The sequence below is a fragment of the Silurus aristotelis genome, assembly GCF_946808225.1.
Source record: "Silurus aristotelis genome assembly, chromosome: 13".
NCBI lineage: Eukaryota > Metazoa > Chordata > Actinopteri > Siluriformes > Siluridae > Silurus > Silurus aristotelis.
The window spans coordinates 22,990,530-23,014,339 of NC_139586.1; the positions used below are offsets into that span (position 1 = coordinate 22,990,530).

At 37.2% G+C, this 23,810-nt stretch overlaps 1 protein-coding gene across 2 annotated transcripts in view; it reads right to left on the minus strand.

Annotated features, from left to right (window-relative positions):
• Positions 1 to 10,228: 10,228 nt before the first annotated feature.
• The window catches only part of psmd1 (proteasome 26S subunit, non-ATPase 1), a 37,400-nt gene continuing 23,818 nt past the window's right edge, over positions 10,229 to 23,810 (minus strand). For both annotated transcript variants that reach the window (XM_083559081.1, XM_083559082.1), the window contains exons 17-25: positions 20,841 to 20,955; positions 20,464 to 20,580; positions 18,703 to 18,805; positions 16,719 to 16,888; positions 13,281 to 13,373; positions 12,823 to 12,915; positions 11,678 to 11,851; positions 10,470 to 10,627; positions 10,229 to 10,385 (exon numbers count right to left, since the gene is read on the minus strand). In XM_083559081.1, coding sequence (XP_083415207.1) covers positions 10,481 to 10,627; positions 11,678 to 11,851; positions 12,823 to 12,915; positions 13,281 to 13,373; positions 16,719 to 16,888; positions 18,703 to 18,805; positions 20,464 to 20,580; positions 20,841 to 20,955 — 1,012 coding nt within the window. In that variant the 3' untranslated portion in view covers positions 10,229 to 10,385; positions 10,470 to 10,480. The remainder of the gene's footprint in view (positions 10,386 to 10,469; positions 10,628 to 11,677; positions 11,852 to 12,822; positions 12,916 to 13,280; positions 13,374 to 16,718; positions 16,889 to 18,702; positions 18,806 to 20,463; positions 20,581 to 20,840; positions 20,956 to 23,810) is intronic.

Here is a 23,810-nt window from a genome sequence, read left to right on the forward strand (position 1 = left end):
GATCTCCATATCCCCAGTCCTCTACATCTGCTTCTTTCAACACAACTACCTGCACATCTTCTTTAACCACATCCATAAACCTCCTCCTTAGTCTTTCTCTGTTCCTCCTTACTGGTGGTCTAATCCTCAGCATTCTCCTACTGATATACCCCATGTTCCTCCTCTGCACATTTCCAAACCATCTCAATCAGGCCTCCTTCACCTTGTCTCCAAAACGTTCTACATGCGCGGTACCTCTAAACTCGTTTATAATCATGTCCATCCTCATCACTCCCAATGAAAACCTTAATATCTTCAGCTCTGCTACCTCCTGCTCCACCTCCTGTCTTTAACTCAATGCCACTGTCTCTAAACCATACAACATCGCAGGTCTCACCACAGTCCTATAAACTTTCCCTTTCAGTCTTGCAGATACTCTTCTATCATAAATCACTCCTGCTTTCACTCTTCTCCACCCACTCCACCCTGCCTGCACTCTTTTCTTCAATTTTCTAACACACTCTCCATTACTTTGCACGGTTAATCCCAGCTACCTGAACTCCTCCACCATCTCCACCTCTTCTCCCTGCAACTGCACCACTCCACTGCACCACAAAGATAGGCACCACTCTGACCTCGTCCATCAACCTGTCAAAGCCAATCCTTGATGCAGTCCAACCTCCACCTTGAACCAGTCTGTCAATCCTACTGCAGAGGCTGTTAATACATACACCACCCTATATTGTGCTGTGTGTTGGTGAAATATTGTGTGAATAACTTTAATGAGTTGAATTCATATGCTGGAAAAATGGAATACTAAGACAAAGTTCTGCTTCTGTTTCAATAATGAAATAAGAGGTTGAAAATACTTCCAGTTGTCTTTAATTGCTGTATTTAAATACTATTTAGGAAATATTCATTCTTACTGAAGTGCATTGGCTAATTAGCTAGTCAAAATGTTTCGTTCCAATTGTTAAAGCCACTTTATAATTTTTGAATAAATAACCAGTTTTGGCTTCCTAAATATCTTGTGTTTTTAAAATAAGTTAGCATTTTTGCCTACACAATTTTACTCAGGCTTAAGTGAGATACTATAAGTGAGCCAAAAGTGCTTGCAAGTCTTTATAAACACATCCTCATGGTCCCAGAATCCCAGAGTGCCTGAGAGGTCAATACAACATGAAAACAGCACCATTGTTATGAGCAGAAAGCATCTCGGATTCCACTTCTGTCAGCAATGAACAGAAAGCTGAGGCTGTATTGGCACACACTCACCATCAGCTGGAGACAGGAAAAAAATGAAGCCTGATTTCTTATAAAACATCCTTTATGGCAGGGTCAGAACATGGCACCAATAGCATGAATCCAGTGATCTAACCTGCACTGTGTTTGCCTCGTATCCAGGATTCCAGACTGGTGGAGGTGTTGAAATGGTGTGTTTCTTGCCACACATTGGGCCTGTTAACCAAAAATAAAAATATTCCAAGTACATATTAAGTAAGTATATGTACTTCAAAGTACAGTAACAGAAGAAAATATGATCCAGTATAGTATTAAACCTGCTGATCATGTTTATCTTTTCATGGTTGGGGTTCGAGTCCCAGCACCATTAAGCTGCCTTTGTTGGGCTCTTGAGCAAGGATCTTTACTGTCTCTGCTCAAGGGGTGCTGTATTATGGTTGACCCTGTGCTCTGACTGTAGCTTCCTAACAAGCTTGGATATGCGAAGAAAGAATATCACCGTGCTTAAATGTACACTATATAGACAAAGGTTTGTGGACACCTGGCTCGTACTTGCTTTCCAAACGTCCCATTCAACATTTTGTCTCCATTTGCTGTTATAATAACAACCACTCTATTGGGAAGATGTACAACTAGACCTTGGAGTGTGCTTTGGGAGATTTGTGCTTATTTAGACATAATAGTTTTAGAAGTCAGATACTGATGTAGGGTGAGGATATCAGGGGTGGAGTAAAAATTGCAGTTTATCACAAAGTTGTTCAGTAGGGTTTAGGCCAGAGCACTAGATTCGTTCAAGATCTTCTACTTCATCCTATGTAAGCCATATCTTTATGGATCTGGTTTTGTGCACAAGGGCATCGTCATGCTGGAACTGGTTCAGGTCTTCTAGTTCAAGTGAAAGGAAAATTTTATGCTACATTTAAAGATATTCAATACTATTATGTGCCTAAAACTTTGTCATATGGCTAAAAAAATCAAGTGTTTCGATATTTTTGTACGTCGTGTTCCTCTGACAAAGTCTTTTTCTTTTTTTTTATAATCATATTGTACTCAACCTCTAATAACTACTTGCAGCAAAATCATGCACCCTGTCACAAAGCAAACGTTATCAAACTTTTTTTTTTGTATCTTAAAAAAGACTCTTTAGTGGGTTTCCCAGTCAGTGGCTCTGAATCCAGTGGAACATAATTGGAACAGGGTTGAACCTGAGATTGACGGGATGAAAGTGCACCTAAAATATGAAGGAATCACGTGATGTAATAATTGCAACAAGGACCAAAATCACAAAATAATTTCGTTAATATTTTGAGAAATCCATGCCATGAAGTATAGAAGCAAATTAGTAACCAGTTTAGAAGTCCTACCCAGTATGTGTAGTTTTCCCAGTGCTCGATGAGTGTATGTATGGTACATTTGTAAACTGCACATCTCACTCTAAGCCACAAGAGGGCAACATGCACTACTTTTTTCCTATTTAAAAAATAAGTACACTTTTTTAGAGGTGTTTAATTTTGTTCAGATTTTTAAAGGAAGAAGAAAATGACAAAATGCAAGACTGATTTGAGATGATATAAAAACAATGATCCAATTACCACCCACTGATCCCTTCATGAATGAATGAATGACGGCATACATGATAGAATAAACAAACAAACAATAAAACAGTAAACCTTGAAAAAGATAGGAAATGCTACTTACCACCTACTGATAACAAACTCAGACATAATCTCCGATTTGTTGATCCGATAATGCAGTTGCATGCAAATTCATTAAACGGTATGGATTTAAATCATAAAAACACATTTTTGAAAACATAGCAAATAAAGATAACTGGTAGTAAAACACTGTTGGTCTACACAAGACTTGACTGAGAAACGACACTGGGATTTTATTTGTGGTCACAGATGTACAAATAAAATCTCTTTGCTTCATTACTGATCTGATTTACTCTATTTCTCTCATCGCTGCAGTCATAGTTTCCTCAGTTCCATTCTACTGTGTGTGTGTGTGTGTGTGTGTGTGTGTGTGTGTGTGTGTGTGTGTGTGTGTGTGTGTGTGTGTGTGTGTGTGGTCAGATTCCCACTGTGAGGCCGAGAGTCACTGCTGGAGTCTTTTCCCCTCCATAAAAGAGAAATGTGCACAAGAGCAAAGAGGCCTTCGAGCTCTATTAAACTCCACTGACAAAACAGTGCGCTGCAGTGTATCTTCAGCATCTCAGCCTCCTTATCACCTGGATCCTCCACCTGGATTAACATTCCTATAACGGCACATCCCTGAGTGCTTTAATCCTCTTACACCAACGCAATTTGACATCGTATTGTTTATGGTTACATCTAATGTTGTGAACTCTCCAAAAAACACATTCTCACGTATTTAAAGCAGCTTCAAACAGAGACAAAAAAAAACGCCCCAGCTTGTCTTTCTACCAAGAGTTCTACAAAGTTTAAACTGCTCTGTCCTGAGGATTTATAAAATTTGATCTCTTCTACAACTTTACCACTGACTCTAACCAAGCCCTAACACTGGAGTCTCCTTCCAGTAATGTTAACTAAAATGAAACATTTTATGAAACTAGTGGAAATAATGGATATACTTTAATAAAATAGAAAAAGTGTCAACAGCTTCTAGAGGGGTAAAGCAGATAACATAATAAAGTTAAAGCATCTGAAACTTAAATAACCTCAAACTCCTGGATTTCTCAGAGAAAGTGAGACAGAGGTATAAACATTATTGCTCATTAATTATTATTAAAAATAAAGAACTCATAGCTTATCCTCTCTTTGTGGGCCACCCACTCACCTCACCATTCATCTTTTCCTTTCCTTGTTCTGTGTCCTTAACCATGGTGATTGTTTATTTCTCTAGCTGTTTCCCAGAATGCCTTGGCTTTCGTGTCGTGCATCTCCAGACACTTTTAACTCACCCTTGGAACCTCGGAAATCGAAAATCTGCGGCTGGAAAATGTAAAATGTACCGTAGTCAAGATGATGAGTCTGGAGTCCAGCTGTGAGGAGAAATGTAAAGCCAAGGCCGAATGTCTTCCTCCATATGACCCCCACTCAAAAAACAAAAAAACCAAACCAACACGGACAAACGCATACGCGCAAACAGGTCCGGCCTGAGATCAGATGGTCATGAAGGAGATCAGATTAGCAGAACATTCACACCCTGACATACAGCCGTGTCTATTTAGTTTTTAATCCCATTATTTGGTCTAGTGACTGTGGGGTACATTTGTAAATTGATGCTAGCTCATCTAAAAGTTTGCAGAAAAAGGAAATATAGTAAAAAAAAAAAAAAAAAAGGGATTTGTAAAGAAATAAGCAAAGTAAACAAATGTAATTAAAAAAACAGGAATATAATACAGAACTAATTATTGGTGAAAGATGAGTATACATTTACAAATGTATTTAAGAACTAAAGAGCTGAAGCATTGGGGGAATTCTGTTACTATGTTTTACATTTTTTTGTCCCTTTGAGTTAATTGGAACAGTTGGATCTTTCAAAAAATAAACAAACAAATAAAGAACAGCCTCCTCTTGTGGACAAAGATGGTATAACATTGATATATACGTTTGCATTTATGGCATTTGGCAGACGTCCTTGTGCAGAGCGACTTACAATTCTCTCATTCATACAACTGAGCAGTTGAGGGTTAAGGGCCTTTCTCAAGGGCCAAACAGTTTAGTGTTAGTGGGATTTGAACTTACAACCCTTTGAAGTCCAACATCTTAAAATATATATATTTTTTGGTTTGATTTTATCTTTAAATTTCCACACATTACAAATGATACAATTATTTAAGTGTTTAGAAAATGTAAAGTTTTTGAAGGCAAGAAAATGGAAATTCAACTTTGTTCTTTAACAATAATATTCCTTTTGTAAGGTATATTTGTCACTGGATGAACAATTTCCTTCATATTAATTGCATTGTTTTTGCACATATTTAGCTCTACGGGATGAGGAATACATATTATAAATTAAATGTATTTTATTTGATATTATTAATACCCACTGTTCACTTTGGCATGTTGCTCTCTGGCTGTTTATTTCACTTTAATCTATTGGCTGTTGGTGTTAAACTGGCTGGATCTCAAAATTGAGACATTAAAGTTAACAAAATGTCCCGTCAAATCATGTGCCAGTCGTGTTTAATCTGAATCTCAGTAAAAACAGATCTCACACACCTGAAAAAACAGCGAGTCGACACAGAGCCGATGCCTTTCAACACGCCTGAGCCTTTACGTAAATGCTTACACAACTCGCACTCAGGCCTTAGACTCAAATATTTAATACCACGATACCATCAAGAGCAACGTGGTTATCAAAATAAGCAGCTAAAACACAACTCAGGGTCAAGCAGCGTGTTCTTCGGGGTGGTCTAAAGAAATTAAGGAGCACAAATGAACACCAGCATTTTGAAAACCAACACTGAGGAGTTCAGTGAGTGAAACAGAAGAGGTGAAGTGAAGATCCAAACCTTTAGTGATAAGTCATTCATAAAAAAAAATTCAGCTCTTTCGGATGAATGATTGAAGCCGAGTAGGTGTATTGCAGGGAAATTAATTTCTATAGCTTTCCCGATTTCACCAATTTTTTAAGCAGGTTAAATAAATTCCAATTTGCTGTTACATTAGATGCAGGTTTAAGATACGAGTTGGCGGACTGATTAATGTGATGAAATATCATAAATAGCATGATTCTCAAAGCCTTTTCTACAAAGAATACCTTTCCAGCCATATGTGGTTCTTCCCTAAACTGTTACCACAAAATTGGAGGCATTTAATTGTAAAGGACGTCTTTGAATGCAATGGAATGAAATATTTCTTTCACTTGAACTAGAAGACCCAAACCTGTTCCTGCAGGACAATGTTTCTGTGCACAAAGCCAGCTCCATGAAGATATGATTTACTTGGGCTGAAGTGGAAGCTCTTGTGTGTACTGCTGTAGAGCTCGGACCTCAACCCTACTGAACACCTTTGAGATTAATTGGAAACCAAATCAATGCTAAACTAATGATGTTTGTGTGCTTTATTGATTATATCTGCAGCTAATGTGGAGTTGTAGTGATTATAGTGACTTTTAAGTTATTTAACTGAAAAATTTAGAGGTTGTTGTGGAGGAAACGTTACCCGTCTTTGTAGTGGTCTTTCAGCTTCACTTCTCCAACAGATTTGTAAATATCATATCAGACAGCATCATGATTGTAGAACTGCTTAAACATCAATTTAATTCACACTTTTAACAAAGGACATTGTCCCAAAGCAGCTTTTTACAGAGATAGAAATGTAAATTCCAAACCTTTGTGTTAGAAGAGTATCTGCAAGAGTGAAAGGGAAAGTTTACAGGACTGAGGTGAGACCTGTGATGTTGTATGGTTTAGAGACAGTGGCATTGAGTAAAAGACAGGAGGTGGAGCTGAAGGTAGCAGAGCTGAAGATGTTGAGATTTTTATTGAGAGTGACGACAATGGACAGGATTAGAAACGAGTTTATTAGATTAACATTGCATGAAGAACATTTTAGGGACAAAGTGACAGAGGCCCGATTGAGATGGTTTCGACATGTGCAGAGGAGGGATATGGGGTATATCGGTAGGAAAATGAGGAAGAGGAAGGCCAAGGAGGAAGTTTATGGATGTGGTGAAGGAAGACATGCAGGTAGTTGGTTCGAAAGAGGCAGATGTAGAGGACAGGGGGGTATGGAGACATATGATCCCTGTGGTGACCCCTAATGGGAGCAGCCGAAAGAAGTCGTTGTTGTCCCTATATTTTTTATCACTAATGAGAAAAACTTTGAGAGGAACCAGACTCAAAAGGGAACCTTTCCTCACCTGGGTGACACCAAATGTTAATTCTTTATAGTTTTTTTTATTGTTGAGGTGTACTGTGCAGTAAACTGTTCACTAATGGGCTCTTAAATGCAGAGCTGTTCATGCCAGTTGTAGTCCTAAGCCATTGTACAGCCTAAATATCTTTTTTTCTTTTTTAAAATTCCTCCTTATTTTGAGTTTTACAACGTCTTGGCTGTTGGAAACAACCAACAGAGGTTCAGTCATCAGTTCTGAGCTCAGACACTTTCATAGATGTAATAAAATTCAATAAGACCAAAGATGGTAAGGCGTCTTTTGTCTATTTGGACCCCAGCAAGTGGTTTACTACACACACACACACACACATACCTGTGTGTCTTTCTCCCGTGGTGTTCCAGTCTGCTGCAGTTCTACTGACAAACCTGCGATGACAGAAGCTGAGGAACGTTAGACCCAAAGCTGTGTGGCTCAAAAAGCCAAGCAGGACGTCACAGCTTTGTCTCTACAATTTTTAAAACATGGTGATTGAAACACACAAAAAAAAATGTTCATGCTAAAAGCGTGATTAATAGTAATTGATAAACTTATCGGGGCAAATGTATGAATTTACAACGTAGATTTATTTCTGTATAGCTGCTTAGAACCAATATTTGACCAAATTTTTTATGATGTAATTATTCAATTGAATTTGAAATTAAAATGAATAATTACTTCATAACATGGCTGAAATCTGGACTGTTTGGCTAAAATCAGGACTATTATTGGTCAGAAGGTCTTGATTAATTTTCTATGCAGCATCTCTGACAGTAGTGCAGCTGCAAACAACAGGTTTAGGTTAATGTGCTCGTTCTAACACATTGTAAATGTTACAGTTCTTTCACAAGGTAACAGTTTATTAACAAGACTTGCATGTTGAACCCTCCACGTTAAAAAAAAAAATATCTAGGTGAAAAAAATGGTGACGTTTTCCATAAGGAGTCACTTAATAATAATACATTTTATTTATAGGCACCTTTCTCAACACTCAAAGACACCGCACAATAAGTTACAAGGCAAAGCATGATAAACAACATATAGAAACTATGAATACGACTTACGATGTATACAAAACAACAAATACAAAAGACTTGAGAGAATGAATGTGACTGTAACTGGGCCAATTAGATGTAGGACGAGTGAATGAAAGGAAGAAAAGCAACAGCAGAAAGCCCTATGCTTCATGGTGGCAAAACGAGCAGAAGAAACAGAAAGAAGGAGAGATGAGGCAGATTGAGAAGAGAATGAAAAGGAGCATGTATATGGAGATGATCAGACAAATAGGAAGAGGCAAGACTGTGAATAGCCTTAAAAGTGAGAAGAAGGATTTTAAAGTCATTGTGAAGCTTGATTAGAAGCCAGTGAAGCTGCTGCAAAACCGGAGTAATAAAGGTGAAAATAAAGGTGTTTTAGTAAGTGAGCTGCTAATATGAAAGATAAACAAGAATATGAACAAGGATAGCAGTAGCATAGTAAGTGAGGGAAACAGTTGATATTACGTAGATGAAAATACGTTGTTATTAGTATGTGATTGAAATGACCGTGTACTGTCTAGGAGGACTCCCAAAATCTTAACCTACATAGAAGAGGAAACAAAAGAATCATCAATTGAGAGGGAAAAACTCTGATAAAATTGATTTAGTACCAATTAGAAGAAATTCTGTTTTCCCGCCATTTAATATTTGTGGAAAGACTGTCTAACTTTGGAGAAAGAGAGGGGGGAAAGAGTGTGGCAACAACTGTTTATAGCTGCTATAAAATAAGCGAGAACATGAACCCTACATCAATGAATTTCCCTTAAGATTGCATGTATTAAAATGTGGGAAAAATGGCAAATTGCTGCATTACAAGAGAAGGAAAAGACTTTGAAACATTATAGAATAACTCAAAAATATAAGACAAAAGCAGTAACTCTGCATTGTTCACAGTGGTTTTACTGGTCATATAAACGCACTATACACTTGTTTTTATTTATTTGCATTATAAAACAAGGTGGCGTAATGAAAGAAGATTGAATGTGCGATTAAAAACCTTGAACATTCTAATATAAAAAAAAGTTTCTATGGTTAAACAATGTGTGTTTTTAATGGACAGATCTCTCAGAAAGCTGGAACTGGCGGAAGAATTTGGTCAGAAGTCGAGCAGTTTTATGGTGTTACGCTTTAATGACTAGAAATGCTTTAAATGTCAGAATTGTTGCTCATCGTTCCAACACGAGGAAGTCATAAAGATTCAAACAGGAAGAGTTTTTTCTCCCTTTCAAATGCAGTTATTTTTCCGCCTCACATTGAAAGTGTCTGTGCATCCCACCCTTACTGTAAAGACGACCGGGAAATCACTACTCCACTCAAAGACCTTCCATTTATGGGAAACAGCCAAGGAGTGTGTTAAAGTGTGTGTGCAGTGTCTTACAGGAAAACAACATCAATTTAACTCCAAACTTTAAATACAATCTGGATCATATGAAAACTATTTTAACTTTTCCCCCCACCACTCCATGTCTGATCAGAAGCACACCCTTCACATGTGGTTTGGTTTTATATGTGTTAACCAGGTTCCAGTGGATCAGCTGGAACGATAAAAGAATTTCCTGCAATGATAAATGTCTAAGCTAATTTTTTTCAATTACACAAGAATATTTCATAGTAGAGTTGAAGTAAACTTGTTTACTTGCAACATTAAGAGACGTTAAATCACAGAAAAAGCTTTAATGTTATTTCTAATGTTATTAGGTACCTGATTGTTTTAATGATAATGACACACCAGAGACTGACATTGACAAAAAGGCCAGCTTTTTAAAAAAATACTGATTGATTAGAGTTTTGGCTTTAGAAACATCACTTTATTATATATATTTTTTTAACTAAAAGTTTGCAAATTATTCTGGTATTTTTTTCCCATTTTGGTTTTCATTCATTCCTTTCTCTATATTCTCATTCTCTCAGTTCTCTTCAGCACAGACACACAAAAAGTGTTTTTTTGATGAAAAAAGTGAATCAAACTGTGAAATCATAATAATTTTCCTTCTCATGTAAAAGCCTAAAAATCGCACATTACAACTTACAAGTTCTGGGTTGTAAAATTCAACCAATTAAAAAGAGAAACGCTTCAGAAAATGATGTTTCGGACGTGTGGAGAAATAAATACGCGAGATCCCAGATCACAGGGGGAGATTTCCTTTTATTGTATTGACAGAAAATAACAGTAAAGACTCGCCGTGTGACAGCGAAACCAGGAGGACAGAAGAACATATAAAATAGGAGGGGATCATGTAAGATATAAAGAGGAGCATGTTGAGATACGAATGGCCGCTGCACCTGTGAAAGGAGGAGGATATAGATGAAGATGCAGATTAACTTCGATCTGAAATGGATCCTGGTGTAAACTTGGGTTCTACGTACCAACACAATGTTCACTCGTCTATATACTCAAAGGCCTCTGGGGGCTCAGGCTCCTGCTCCTCCTCTTCTATTTTAGGCCCGTGGGCGGAGACTGGTTCCACAAGCTCCTCCTCCTCCTCACTGGTGTCCTTCAGGATGATAATACCACCTGTGTGGAGCTGAAGAGGAAAGATTTTAATAAGATCGGATGTTTTTTACAGAAAGGCAGAGAGAAAAAGAAGACGACAAACAGGAAAATATGGCAAGAGACAGCCAGAGTAATAGAGAGACAAAATTAATGTGGAGACAAAAGTATTTTGTACTTTGCCTCTTTCTTTCTCTCTGGGATTTTTCTTTTTTTATTCTATATATTTTTTTATATTTTTATTAATAATTGGTGAATTTCTCCTCACATTAAAGTTACGTCTCGGACAATCTAATGATGATCTTGACATCAGGTTCAGAAGACAGCTCTACTCACCTATTAGATTAGGAAAGCTCCGCCTCCTACATTAGCATTATGGCGTTTTGATGTAGCCAGTGCATGTGTGTTTTTTGAAATGGCAAACTCAATAATACAGAGAACGACATGTAGCGAAATTTTTTTTTTTTTTTTTTTTTTTTTTACAAATTTCCAACATGTAAATAGAAGTAGAATATAAAAAATAAAAAATAAATCAATATTTACATATCCAGATTTAAAGTATCCAGTGTGATTTTAATTACAGTGTTGATGTTCATTCCATTAAAAAAATAAAATAAAATTAATGCAGGAAGTGATTTGCACGTTTGAAACCATTGGACCAATCAGGTTGCAGCGCAGGGGATAAGTGGGTTTAAACAAACATGGTTGCCATCAGGAGGAGCTCCAAGCACTGCTTAGTCACGAACACTACAGGAAGGTGAAGCCCTGAATGTTTTTGTTCATATAAACATTATTTATAAAAAAAAAAAAAAAAAAAGAGAAAATAAATGGCCTTGCGATACAAAATTGGAACGTGTCCAAAAGGCGACATCTTTGCAGTGTTTATTTGAAGACATTAGCACGGTGTCGTTGTACTCTTCTGCAATTCTGGGCTGCGTCGTTCTCATTATTTACAGCAAAAAACTATCAAATATTTACAGCAGGCTTTATGGGCCAGTTATGTTAAGGGTCTGTAATGTTTTGGTGAAAATGGCTAGCTGGCTGGGTGTGTGTGTGTGTGTGTGTGTGTGTGTGTGTGTCTTACTGGTTTAAATGGCTGATAGCGACAGGTCTCAGGCATGGTTAGCACTCGGAGCTGTGCCGGCATCGCTCTTGCCGGATTCTCCAACATCTGGAAATTGGGCTCCTGCTCTTTTTTCTTCTCCTTCTCTTTCTCCTTCTCCTCCTCTTTCTTGTCTTTTTCAGCCTCCTGCGTCTCCTATAGTAAAACAAACCACCAGAACACCATACATTAAAACACTGATCTATCGATCTAACGTACTATCCTAATCTCATAGACTAGGCACATGCATGTTCCTTTTGTTTTACATGCAGCAAAATAGGTCATTTAATGGCTACAGATATTAAACTTTATTTTCATCAAAATAAAGAACAGCTTAGCATGAAGAACAGCTTTACACACACTTGGCATTTAGACAGTTTGTCTCTCTAAACATTCAGCTAAAATACTTGTCATGCCTCTAGTAAAACTTGCCAGAGGTGTTCTTTACTAGTTGGAAATTTCCTTCTGACCTTGCGATCCAGTTCATCCCAGAGCAGTTGAATAGGATTTAGGTGCGACGCCTGAGCAAACCATTCCATGATAGAGAACACTCGAGCCGACTGATAACTCTCTAAATAACGCTTGTACAGTTTGGATGTATGCTTCAGGTCATTGTTTTGTTTTACGTTGAAGTCGGATTTCAATGAGCCGCAGTCCAGATGGAATTACATGGGGAAGAAGTATGGAATGGTAGCCATGTTGGTTTAGTTGCTTTCACCTAAAATAAGTCTCCCACTATCATTGCTCCAAAACAACCCCAAACTATTAAGCTTCCACCTCCATGTTTGACAGAGTGTGGGGCAGTTTGGTAGCACCTCATCTGTTAAACAAGTTCTTCTGTTAAAAACACAAAAATGTCAAAATTGGACACAACTTTCTTCCAGTCATTCACTGTCCAATTCTGGTTTGTTACATATTAACAAAAGAAACATGCTTGTGTTTCAAAAACCATAAAGGACTAGGTTGATAAACTTCTGACAGACAATGTACATTCACACACACACAAATTAGAACCAGTTTGCGTTTAAGTGTTTTTAGTTTCTGGATGCAGTATAGGGTTTTTCTCATCACGCTCTTTCAGGTAGGCTATAAGGAACATGAAAGAGACTAAACATGAATAAACCCACCACTTCCATCTTCTCCTCTTCCTTCTCCTTCTTCTCTTTTTCTTTCTCCTTCTTCTTGGCTTTAGCAGTGATGGACAGAACAGCAGTAGAAACCTGGAAAAATGTATCTTTTTAGGACTTTATCAGGATATAATGCTGCCACAAAACAATACAACCACTGTGTCATACCTTTACAGCAAAATAATAGCACAGAATTACTGTGACCAACACAATCATGATTATTTTCCCACAACAGCATATTTTTTAAGTGTTCTATTGCAAATGCATGTATGTGTATTTAATTATAAATAATCCTGTGATGTGAAGCTACAGTGTTTGAGCTCCTGTTACAGGAAACCAAACTACACTTTCTGATCAACCAGAATCCAGAATTCTATAGCAATATGAATTTTGTAAATACTGAAATCCTTCATACAGTTCTAATGTAGGCAAATTCCAGATTTGAAAAATTCCATTACCTTCTCCTTCTCTTTCTCCTTAGGGACTTCCAGGGCTGGAGGATAAGCAAAGGTCGACGGTTTACAGTTGGACCGGTACTGCACTTTTGGCATCTAAAAGAAAAACAACAACAAAGAATTATAACACCACAACACTGTTCAAACGGCACTGGACTTATTCAAAAATAACATTTGTGAATTCTGACCAAAGGTCCATGCATGATGGGAGCAAAGGCTTGAATATGGAATTTGACTTCGCTAACAAATTTTTTTAAATGAAACAAATGTATAAATTAAGATAAATTATATCAGATCTGGCTCATTCCTTTAAAAAAAAAGCTTAATTATTAAAGCTTAATCAATTCATTAACTAATTCTGAATAATTAAATTAACAATTTAATAAATTTGCCTCAGTCTCACGAATATGTAATGATATGTAATACATGTGCATGAACCTATTGGAATGTATGCGTGTGTATTTCAAATGCAAACTTTCAGATTCTTATATTGTTATATACAAGAAATTTCCCCACTGTGGGACGAATAAAAGGTATATCTTATTCTTTATGTATTTTGTTTTTTTTTCTTATTTTATGGTTGTCATGATTGTTACATATTATAGTAATGAGATCAATGCAGAGTCATTTTAAAACATTACAATCATATGGAAATATAAGGGGAAAAAAATCTGTCCATAAAGACAAAAAAAATAGAAATGTTGCTTCAAGATAAAGTAATAAAAATAAAATAAATGGAAGCTTTTGAGTTTGCTGTACTACTCTGCATTTGTTTAGCAGATTATACCTCTTTATTCACTTTATTGACTACCTGATGGGGACTGGAGGTGCTTAGAGTAAATTAGCTGAGGTCACAGAAGGATGAAAAAGAAGTGACAATAGTAACATCAGTCATGGTAGAACATTTAGAAACATTTATGGGTGGTAAATTTCTCTTGACTCAAAATGGACAAGACAATGGTGAGTTTGCGTGACATTGTAAATCATTTTGATGTTTCCTGCTTAAAAACTTTCAGAATCTTACTAGGTGTGTTCTAAATCAGATAACCGCCTGACCTCACCACTTCTTACAGTACAGCTACTCTGGATACGCACTCTGGATACGTTTGTCATTCTGACAGTGTGAGGATTCTCAGGAAAGTACTTCTATATCACTCGATATCAAGTTGGAAATGGTACTGTTCTTATTTACAGGGTTTAGTAACCCTTATGGTAACCAGCAGGAACAATTCCAGATATGGGGGAAGTGAATAAATGAAGAATGGAAGGAATGAAGGCATTTGTTAAAGTATGCTGAAATAAGCAAAACAATTAAGTAGAATATATATTTGGAAAATTACATGTAAAAAACACACACACCCACACACAAACATCTGTATTACCCAAATGACTTAACAAATGTAAAACGTTTATTTAAATAAATTAATTATATATATAAAATTTATTTATGTAATTAAAAGTTTTACATTTGTTAAAAGTCATAATACAGTAATACTGATGTTTGTGTGTGTGTGTGTGTGCGCGCGCGCGCGCGTTTTTTTTTTTACATGTAATATATATATATATATATATACACACACACACACACACACACACACACACACACACACACACACACACACACACACACACACACTTATACACACACATACACTAATATATATATATATATATAAATAAAATATAAAATAGAGAAAACTCTTTGAATATATATATACACAGTGAGGAAAATAAGTATTTGAACACCCTGCTATTTTGCAAGTTCTCCCACTTAGTAATCATGGAGGGGTCTGAAATTGTCATCGTAGGTGCATGTCCACTGTGAGAGACATAATCTAAAAGAAAAATCCAGAAATCACAATATATGATTTTTTAACTATTTATTTGTATGATACAGCTGCAAATAAGTATTTAAACACCTGTCTATCAGCTAGAATTCTGACCCTCAAAGACCTGTTAGTCTGCCTTTAAAATGTCCACCTCCAATACATTTATTATCCTAAATTAGATGCACCTTTTTGAGGTCGTTAGCGGCATAAAGACACCTGTCCACCTCATACAATCAGTAAGAATCCAACTACTAACATAGCCAAGACCAAAGAGCTGTCCAAAGACATTAGAGACAAAATTGTACACCTCCACAAGGCTGGAAAGGGCTACGGGGAAATTGCCAAGCAGCTTGGTGAAAAAAGGTCCACTGTTGGAGCAATCATTAGAAAATGGAAGCAGCTAAACATGACTGTCAATCTCCCTCGGACTGGGGCTCCATGCAAGATCTCACCTCGTGGGGTCTCAATGATCCTAAGAAAGGTGAGAAATCAGCCCAGAACTACACGGGAGGAGCTGGTCAATGACCTGAAAAGAGCTGGAACCACCGTTTCCAAGGTTACTGTTGGTAATACACTAAGACGTCATGGTTTGAAATCATGCATGGCACGGAAGGTTCCCCTGCTTAAACCAGCACATGACCAGGCACGTCTTAAGTTTGCCAATGACCATTTGGATGATCCAGAGGAGTCATGGGAGAAGGTCATGTGGTCAGATGAGACCAAAATAGAACTTTTGGGTCATAATTCCACTAAACGTGTTTGGAGGAAGAAGAATGATGAGTACCATCCCAAGAACACCATCCCTACTGTGAAGCATGGGGGTGGTAGCATCATGCTTTGGGGGTGTTTTTCTGCACATGGGACAGGGCGACTGCACTGTATTAAGGAGAGGATGACCGGGGCCATGTATTGCGAGATTTTGGGGAACAACCTCCTTCCCTCAGTTAGAGCATCGAAGATGGGTCGAGGCTGGGTCTTCCAACATGACAATGACCCGAAGCACACAGCCAGGATAACCAAGGAGTGGCTCTGTAAGAAGCATATCAAGGTTCTGGCGTGGCCTAGCCAGTCTCCAGACCTAAACCCAATAGAGAATCTTTGGAGGGAGCTCAAACTCCGTGTTTCTCAGCGACAGGCCAGAAACCTGACTGATCTAGAGAAGATCTGTGTGGAGGAGTGGGCCAAAATCCCTCCTGCAGTGTGTGCAAACCTGGTGAAAAACTACAGGAAACGTTTGACCTCTGTAACTGCAAACAAAGGCTACTGTACCAAATATTAACATTGACTTTCTCAGGTGTTCAAATACTTATTTGCAGCTGTATCATACAAATAAATAGTTAAAAAAAAATCATACATTGTGATTTATTTATTTTTTTTTAGATTATGTCTCTCACAGTGGACATGCACCTACGATGACAATTTCAGACCCCACCATGATTTCTAAGTGGGAGAACTTGCAAAATAGCAGGGTGTTCAAATACTTATTTTCCTCACTGTGTATATATATATATATATATATATATATATATATATATATATATATATATATATATATATATATATATATATATATATATATATACATACATTAGCAAGGACATGACACTTTTACCTTCAGGTCCTTATTGAGGCCAATGATGGCGGTGGGAGTAAAAGCCAGAGACAAGAAATGAGACAGTGGAAACCAGAACCAGAACTGGGTGAACACCAACAGACCCACGATGGACGGCATGTGCGTGTGTCCGGTCCGAGACTGCAAAGAAATAGTCACGTTTCGGCCACCTACGGACACAGAGAGAAGAACTGGTTTAAGATACAATTCAGGAAACCGATCAACCTTCATCTTCCAAGATTTGAAAAGGTTTAGAAAATATTCAGACTCTAAACGCTCTTGGGTTGGTTATCAGAAAGCGTTTTAAGTAAAACACTTTCATAGAAGTATTTTATTTATAATGGCTCAAACTGCACGATCCCTCCTTCAAATGGATGAAACAGGCGGAACATTTTAGTTGAACAATAGAATGGTGATCTGAGGGGCAGTGAAAATTAGCTTCCTGTCCAGCTCCTGATACCGAATTTACGCGTTAATGAGAGATGCTGTAGAGATCGAGGTTAGAGTTATGGCGAGGAGAGATATAATAGAATAATAGTCCTTCCCCTCTTGAGGGAAATAGATATTGAAAAGAGTGAGGGAAGGGAAGAGGTGTGGATCTGTTCATTATTCTGTGAACAAAAGAAAATTGACAAACTGCAATCTATACAAAAAACTTTCACTTTGTCTCAAATCAAAGTGGATGAGACAATAGGGAGACCTCGACAGGGTGTTTTAAATCATGTAAATGTTTCCTGCTTCAGTGTCTTATAAGCCAACATTTTGACTTGCCTTTAGTTAGGATTATATTGCAAGTAACCAGAGTTCAGTTTTTCTAAACAAAATGCCGCTGTAATCAGCTCAAATCTGCAACCAATCAATGCAGTTTTTTTTTTTTTAAACAAAATGTGACCTTAACCAGAAAAAAAAATCAGTAACTAATAAGCATGCAATTTTTTTGAACAAAACATCAGCAACATATATTATTTAGTTGTGAATTGTGTAACATGCATTTGATTAAGATATAAAACAAGAATTTTATAAATCTTCATTTATGAATTTGTTGTTCTCGGGGTTGAGCATTGCTGTCATTTGCACATACTGCAACATAAACCTAACAAAATGGATTAAAAAAACAAACAATAAAAACATACAAACAAAACAATCCCAAAGAGCTACCAAGTGGAGTTTGCTACTTCGATATCACACAGAAAGCTACTAATCACTACATTTTATGGATCTAATTACATGCACATTGATTTTTTTGCAAAAAAAAAAACAAAAAAGAAATAAATAAAATTAAAATCCAGAGCTCCAGATGTGAAAATTCCAAGTCTATTTATTGATGCGATTGCTTTTCGGGGCCAATATTATAAAAAAAAAAAAAAAAAAAGGAGACGGATTGTGAGAAGTGCCAGATCTCCGGACATGGTTCTGTTCCCGCCGAGTCCAGAACCAGAGCCGGGATATTTGACAGAGCTGAACGCACAACAGCCTTGAGGCTCGTCTGAGAGGTTTGACAAACAGAAAATTCCTCATTAATGAGAGCGGAACGCTGCGGCAGGAGTGGAGATCGTTAAACGGTGTGTGACATTAAACACGATTACAGAGATGCAACCCAAACATGCACACTGTGAAACACTCAAGTATTCATGAGTGTGAAGGTCAACACACTTCTGATTTACAAGATGCGATCTCTAACCTGCTAAACGACCGTGTTGGTGGGGGGGGACTCAAATCTTTGAGTCTAAACTGCCACATTGCCAATGAATTTGCAGGGGAATGATGTCACTATTATGGCCAAGTATGACCGTGCAAATTATTTTACACCTTTTTTTCCTCCTGGATGTTGTTTTTTGTATTTGATAATTACAAACTAACTTTAAAACATGAATTACATTACAAACAAACTATTAAGTTGGATTTTGAAATGGGGGAATGTGAAGTGGTGGAAATACATTTTTCCCCCCATTTAATAATAATAATGAAAATTTTCAGTACTCACCTGCATCCAGAATGCCCTGAGCCAAAATGGCTCCAAATTTAGCCATGACATCATCATGTTTATCGTTGATCACTTTGGAATACAGCTGCCTGAACTGATTAACCTACAAACAGAAACGAAAAATATTATATTGCCATTATTAAACCACAAAGAATAAACTCCTGTCTTGAAGATGTCAGAATACGTAAAAGTTACAGCTTTCACTATGATGTGACATAAAAGTAAAAATGATGATTTTTCATCTGTTTAAATGAACTGTCCACTAGCAGAGTCTCTGTGAAGATATTTAAACTAAAATACTAAACTAAAAGCTAAACCAATAATTTGCACTACTTTCAAGTGCCTTGATAAGAAAAGAAATTAACGATACCTTGCAAAAAAAGAAAAAAAAACATTCGGATTGAATTATCACTATGGTTTTAAACCACTGAAATATATTTCACCTTTAGGTAAAAAATCACCAGTGAAAAAATTTCAGCCGCACCCTCTACATTTTTTTTTACATTTCTCAATCTTTTTTTTTTACATTTCTGACTAATCCAAGTACAGAAAATGAAACTGAACTCTTGTCTGGACCACGTTCAGCAAAAAGTTTATTCATCACAGATCATGGTGGAAACACACATTTTTAAACACACCACAAAAACTGCACATTAAATTGTAATGTCGTTATAAGTGTTTTAATACAGCTGTTGTTTAATGCTGTAAATGTTGTTGTAATGCTTGTTGTTTATTATGCTGTAAAATGTCTGGAAAATTGGTCCACTAAAAACCTCACTAAAACTGCTAGAACTAAAATTTTATGCAGTTTTATAGAGTAGAAATATACAGATCAATTGTTTATAATGAATATTCATGAGTTAGATCTGGATGTAATACATTTGCCATTTTCTTTCTCCAGATTTAATTCTGGAAGTAATTTCTCCTTTTGTTTTGTCCATAAACCTTTCGAAAATAATACCTCTTTAGTAAAGAGTAATAAACGCATAGAACCAATCAACAGCGAGATGCTGGTGCGCTATTTATTTACTGCTGTCTCCAAAACACAAGTAGAAAAACGAGCCAAGTCGGAGGCACAGGCCCATGTTTTTCATCTCCCAATTTTGAAACTGTGCCGTTTCCTGCACTGACTCTCAACAGATGCTCAACTGGTGTGTTTGATTTAGTTTTTTTTTCTTTCTGTAAAATGTAAAAAAAACAACAACAAAAAAACAAAAACAAAAAAACCCCACGAAATAAAAAATGAATGAATAAATACAAATTAATTATAATGAAAGCAAATAAATAAATAGTGCTGCTAAATTCTGGATTCTGGTATCATTTACTTTTTAGTAACAACAGTTCTGACAGTAGTGCAGCTTCAAAACTTTTATATTAAAGTGATTGTTCAGAGCAAATATCATTTCTATATTTACAGATCATTTGCATTGACGTACATTACAATTATTGCATCTGGCAGATTTCCTTATACAACTAAGCAGTTGATTAATGTGAGCCAGTTGATAGATATGGATACTCAGCAGCAACAGCTTGGTAGTGCTGGGATTTAAACTTATAAATCTTGTTCAGTGGGTACACTAAAAAAAAAAAAACCCACAAACAAACAAACATAGAACCAACCAGCAATAAGATGAACCATGCCTTAATAAAAATTATTACAAAATGTAAAAAATAGTGAACAGTCTTTAAGAGAAAAGCATTGCATTATGTTTGCATTATGCAGGTGAAAAGAGGTTGTGATTGATAATGCTGCATGTGTACCTTGGGACAGGTCACTTCACTCTGCTGGACCATGATGAGGGCAGAGGCGATGAGTGCTCCCTGTCTCACATAGTTGACTGGATCATTGGTCATGGGTTCCAGCAGGTTTATTGCTTCCTGTGAGCACACACACACACACACACACACACACACACACACACACACACACACACACACACACACACACACACACACACACACACACACACACACACACACACACACCCCCAGTAAAAAAAAAAAAAATGGGTAACTACAATTTGTGATTTATGGACAATATATTAATGCATAATAAATTATAAGTAATAAACGTTTCCTACTAAAAAAAAATGTGTACCATGGCTACAGAATGAATGATAGTGAACAAATAAACTCACCTTGTATCCAGTGCCAGCGCAGCAGATACCCAGAGCCATTGCTGCTCCACAGCGGACATGTGGGTTGTAACTTTCAGACAGGAGGGATACCACACTGGGGCACTGCTCTGGAGTCCTACACACACACAAACACACACATTAATAACTTTCCATTTAATAAACATGTGCAACAGTTTTATAAAGTGATGAAAATGAACGTCTGGGATTGATTTGTCTGTTGGTGTCGAAGAGTGAGAGACTGTTGATCATATGCTGTTTTTATTCATTTATATATATATATATATATATATATATATATATATATATATATATATATATATATATATATATATATATATATATATTTTTTTCCCCTCTTTCTTTTCAGTGCAGTCTAAATGATAGCTACCTGAAAACAAAAGGCATCCACACCTTTCCCCTTCAGTGAATCTGCCTTTTAACTTTACTTACTTTTCATTGTCTCCTCTATCACCATAGCAACAGGTCAAAACTAATGACTAATGTCAAGACCCAGACAATCACACACACACACACACACACAGAGGAACACGTGAAGAAGAACCTGATTCAGCAGTGTTAAAGTATTTAGCATGAACTGAACTCGACTAAACCACCACCAGTGTCCAGTGTGGAGTAAATCTCAGAGTTCCGCTTCCTCATCACATTTTCCTGGCTCTCGTCAAAGCGGCCATTTGATGTAAGAAAAGAGCCTCTTCGCGGGTTCTTTTTGAAACTTAACTCAAATACCTTTTACCAACTCTCCTAAGTCAAGACAGATGTATCAAGAAAGTTTCTTTAAACAGTTTACACAAGGTGATTACAGTTCCACCGGCCCTCCCTGCGCTGCGATGAGGATTAACAGAACGGAGCACGATCTATTAAGAGCTCACACTTTACCAAAGGGCCGAGGTGCCAGGAACTTAATAACACACATCTTAGTGAAGACTAAAAGGAGAGAGGGAAAGAAAAAAAACAAAAACGCTTGGCTGGCTCTAGTACTGCTAGACTGTGGTACAGTTGATTTATCTGCTGGCCCGGATTGAGAGGGCGTGGCATCCGAGCAACTTCACCATTAATTACATCCATAAAAGACACCAAAACAGGATGTCTGAGTTGTAGAAACGTCTCCTTCCACTGTAAATTAAATGAGCAAATGTATCACCGCTGTTCCGCTCTGTAAACATGACCGCATTGTGTTCGCTTTCCTTCGCTTACTTCCCAAATCCCGCTCTCGAATATCATCTGAGCCACATCGCAAAAAAAGTCCCATCATCACGACTCCCTGTTGAGGACAGAGTGTTCAGTGAGAACGTTCTTGCGTTTAAACAACAAGCAGCAGCTCCGATTTTTGACAATCTGTTTGATGAATTGATTTGACAGTGCAGAGAAACCACAACACGCTTGCTGCCAGAGCTGATCTATAAACACACAGACGTGCACACGCAAGTGCACACACACCCATTCAGCAAGCATGGAGACCTCTTAAAGCTTGCCTGTGCTAATTAAGACTTACAATAAGATTTTATATTCAAACCAAAGCCTGTTGTTGTGATGAATGAACTTGGCTTGGCAAATTAAAAAAAAAAAAAAGAAGAAAAAAAAAAAGAAAAAGAAAGCGACTTGGGGGTTGCAGAGGAGGGTGGAATCGCACTTGAGAGTCACTAAACTACACATGGTGTAGAAATCAGTGAGATCGTGGAGAAGAGTAAATATTCATTTCACAAATCAGTTTTAAGATCAAGATGAATAAACAGAGTGCTGTTAAGTTCACTGAAGCAGAAGGTCTGGAGATGAAACAGGCGCTAATGTTTAAAACCCCAAAATCTGTCTTCACATGTGGAGAACACGACTGTATTACGGCCGTCTCCAAAACACAAGCAGAGAAACGAGCCAAGTCGGAGGCACAGTCGCATGCTTTATTCCATAAATCTCCCAATACTGAAACAAAACCAAACTGTGCTGTTTCCTGCACTAACTCTTAGCAGATGCTATTGTGTTTGGAATTTTTCTTTAAAAAAACTAAACAAAAAAACAATGGCAATAATTATAAATAAATCGACAGTGCTGCAAAATTCTGGATTCTGATTGACCAGAAGGTGTTGATTAGGGCTGTAACGATTTCTCGAGGAACTCGAGTAAATCGATTACAAAAATCCGGTTTACAAATTAATTTGCCTCTAAGCTTCGTTTAGTTTAGTTGAACCTTTAGTCCGTTCAAACCCTCATAACGTATGAGGGGTGTTCAAGTCAAACCGGGTCTTTTGAGTTGTAAAACAAAAGAACACATTTCAAGGAGTGGAAACCGCATTAATTTTCAACATGCTTCCCTGCTACATTTATACACTTATCCCAGTGTTTAACTAATGCCTGGAAAGATTTAGCATAGAGAGATTTGTCAGTACACTTGAAACATCCTAGGACAAGCCTGCTTGACTTCGGGGAACCACCACTTCATCACTGATAAGCGTACGGCTGTCTTTATTCTGCTTGAAGTCTTTTGTAGATATCCATGTTTTTTATGCCTTCATCACAAGAAAAATCCCCACACACTGTTTTATTCTTGCATGATTAACGGTTTCTGGACTGTCCCACAACATGTGCGCCACTGATCAGTAATAGGATTTACTAACCACTCACTACTGTGCGTAGTAGCATCCATTTACACCTGTATAATTAAAAGTCCTAGTTTGACTTGAATGCCCCTAGGTGCTTATAAACACATTTAGGAGTCTCCAATTGTTGTGTCTTATTAACACAGGTAAAGCTGAAAAATATCATCTTTAGGACGTACACTTTGCAACTTTTCATCATTTAAAAACTGGCAAAAAACCACAAAACAACAACCTCTGTCCTGGAAAAAAAAAAAAAAAACTAAAGAGGAAACGACTGTTTATAGCTGCTCTTACATCTATGCCATTTAGCAGATGCCCTTATCCAGAGTGCTCTGAAGTCTTTATCAAGGAATACATC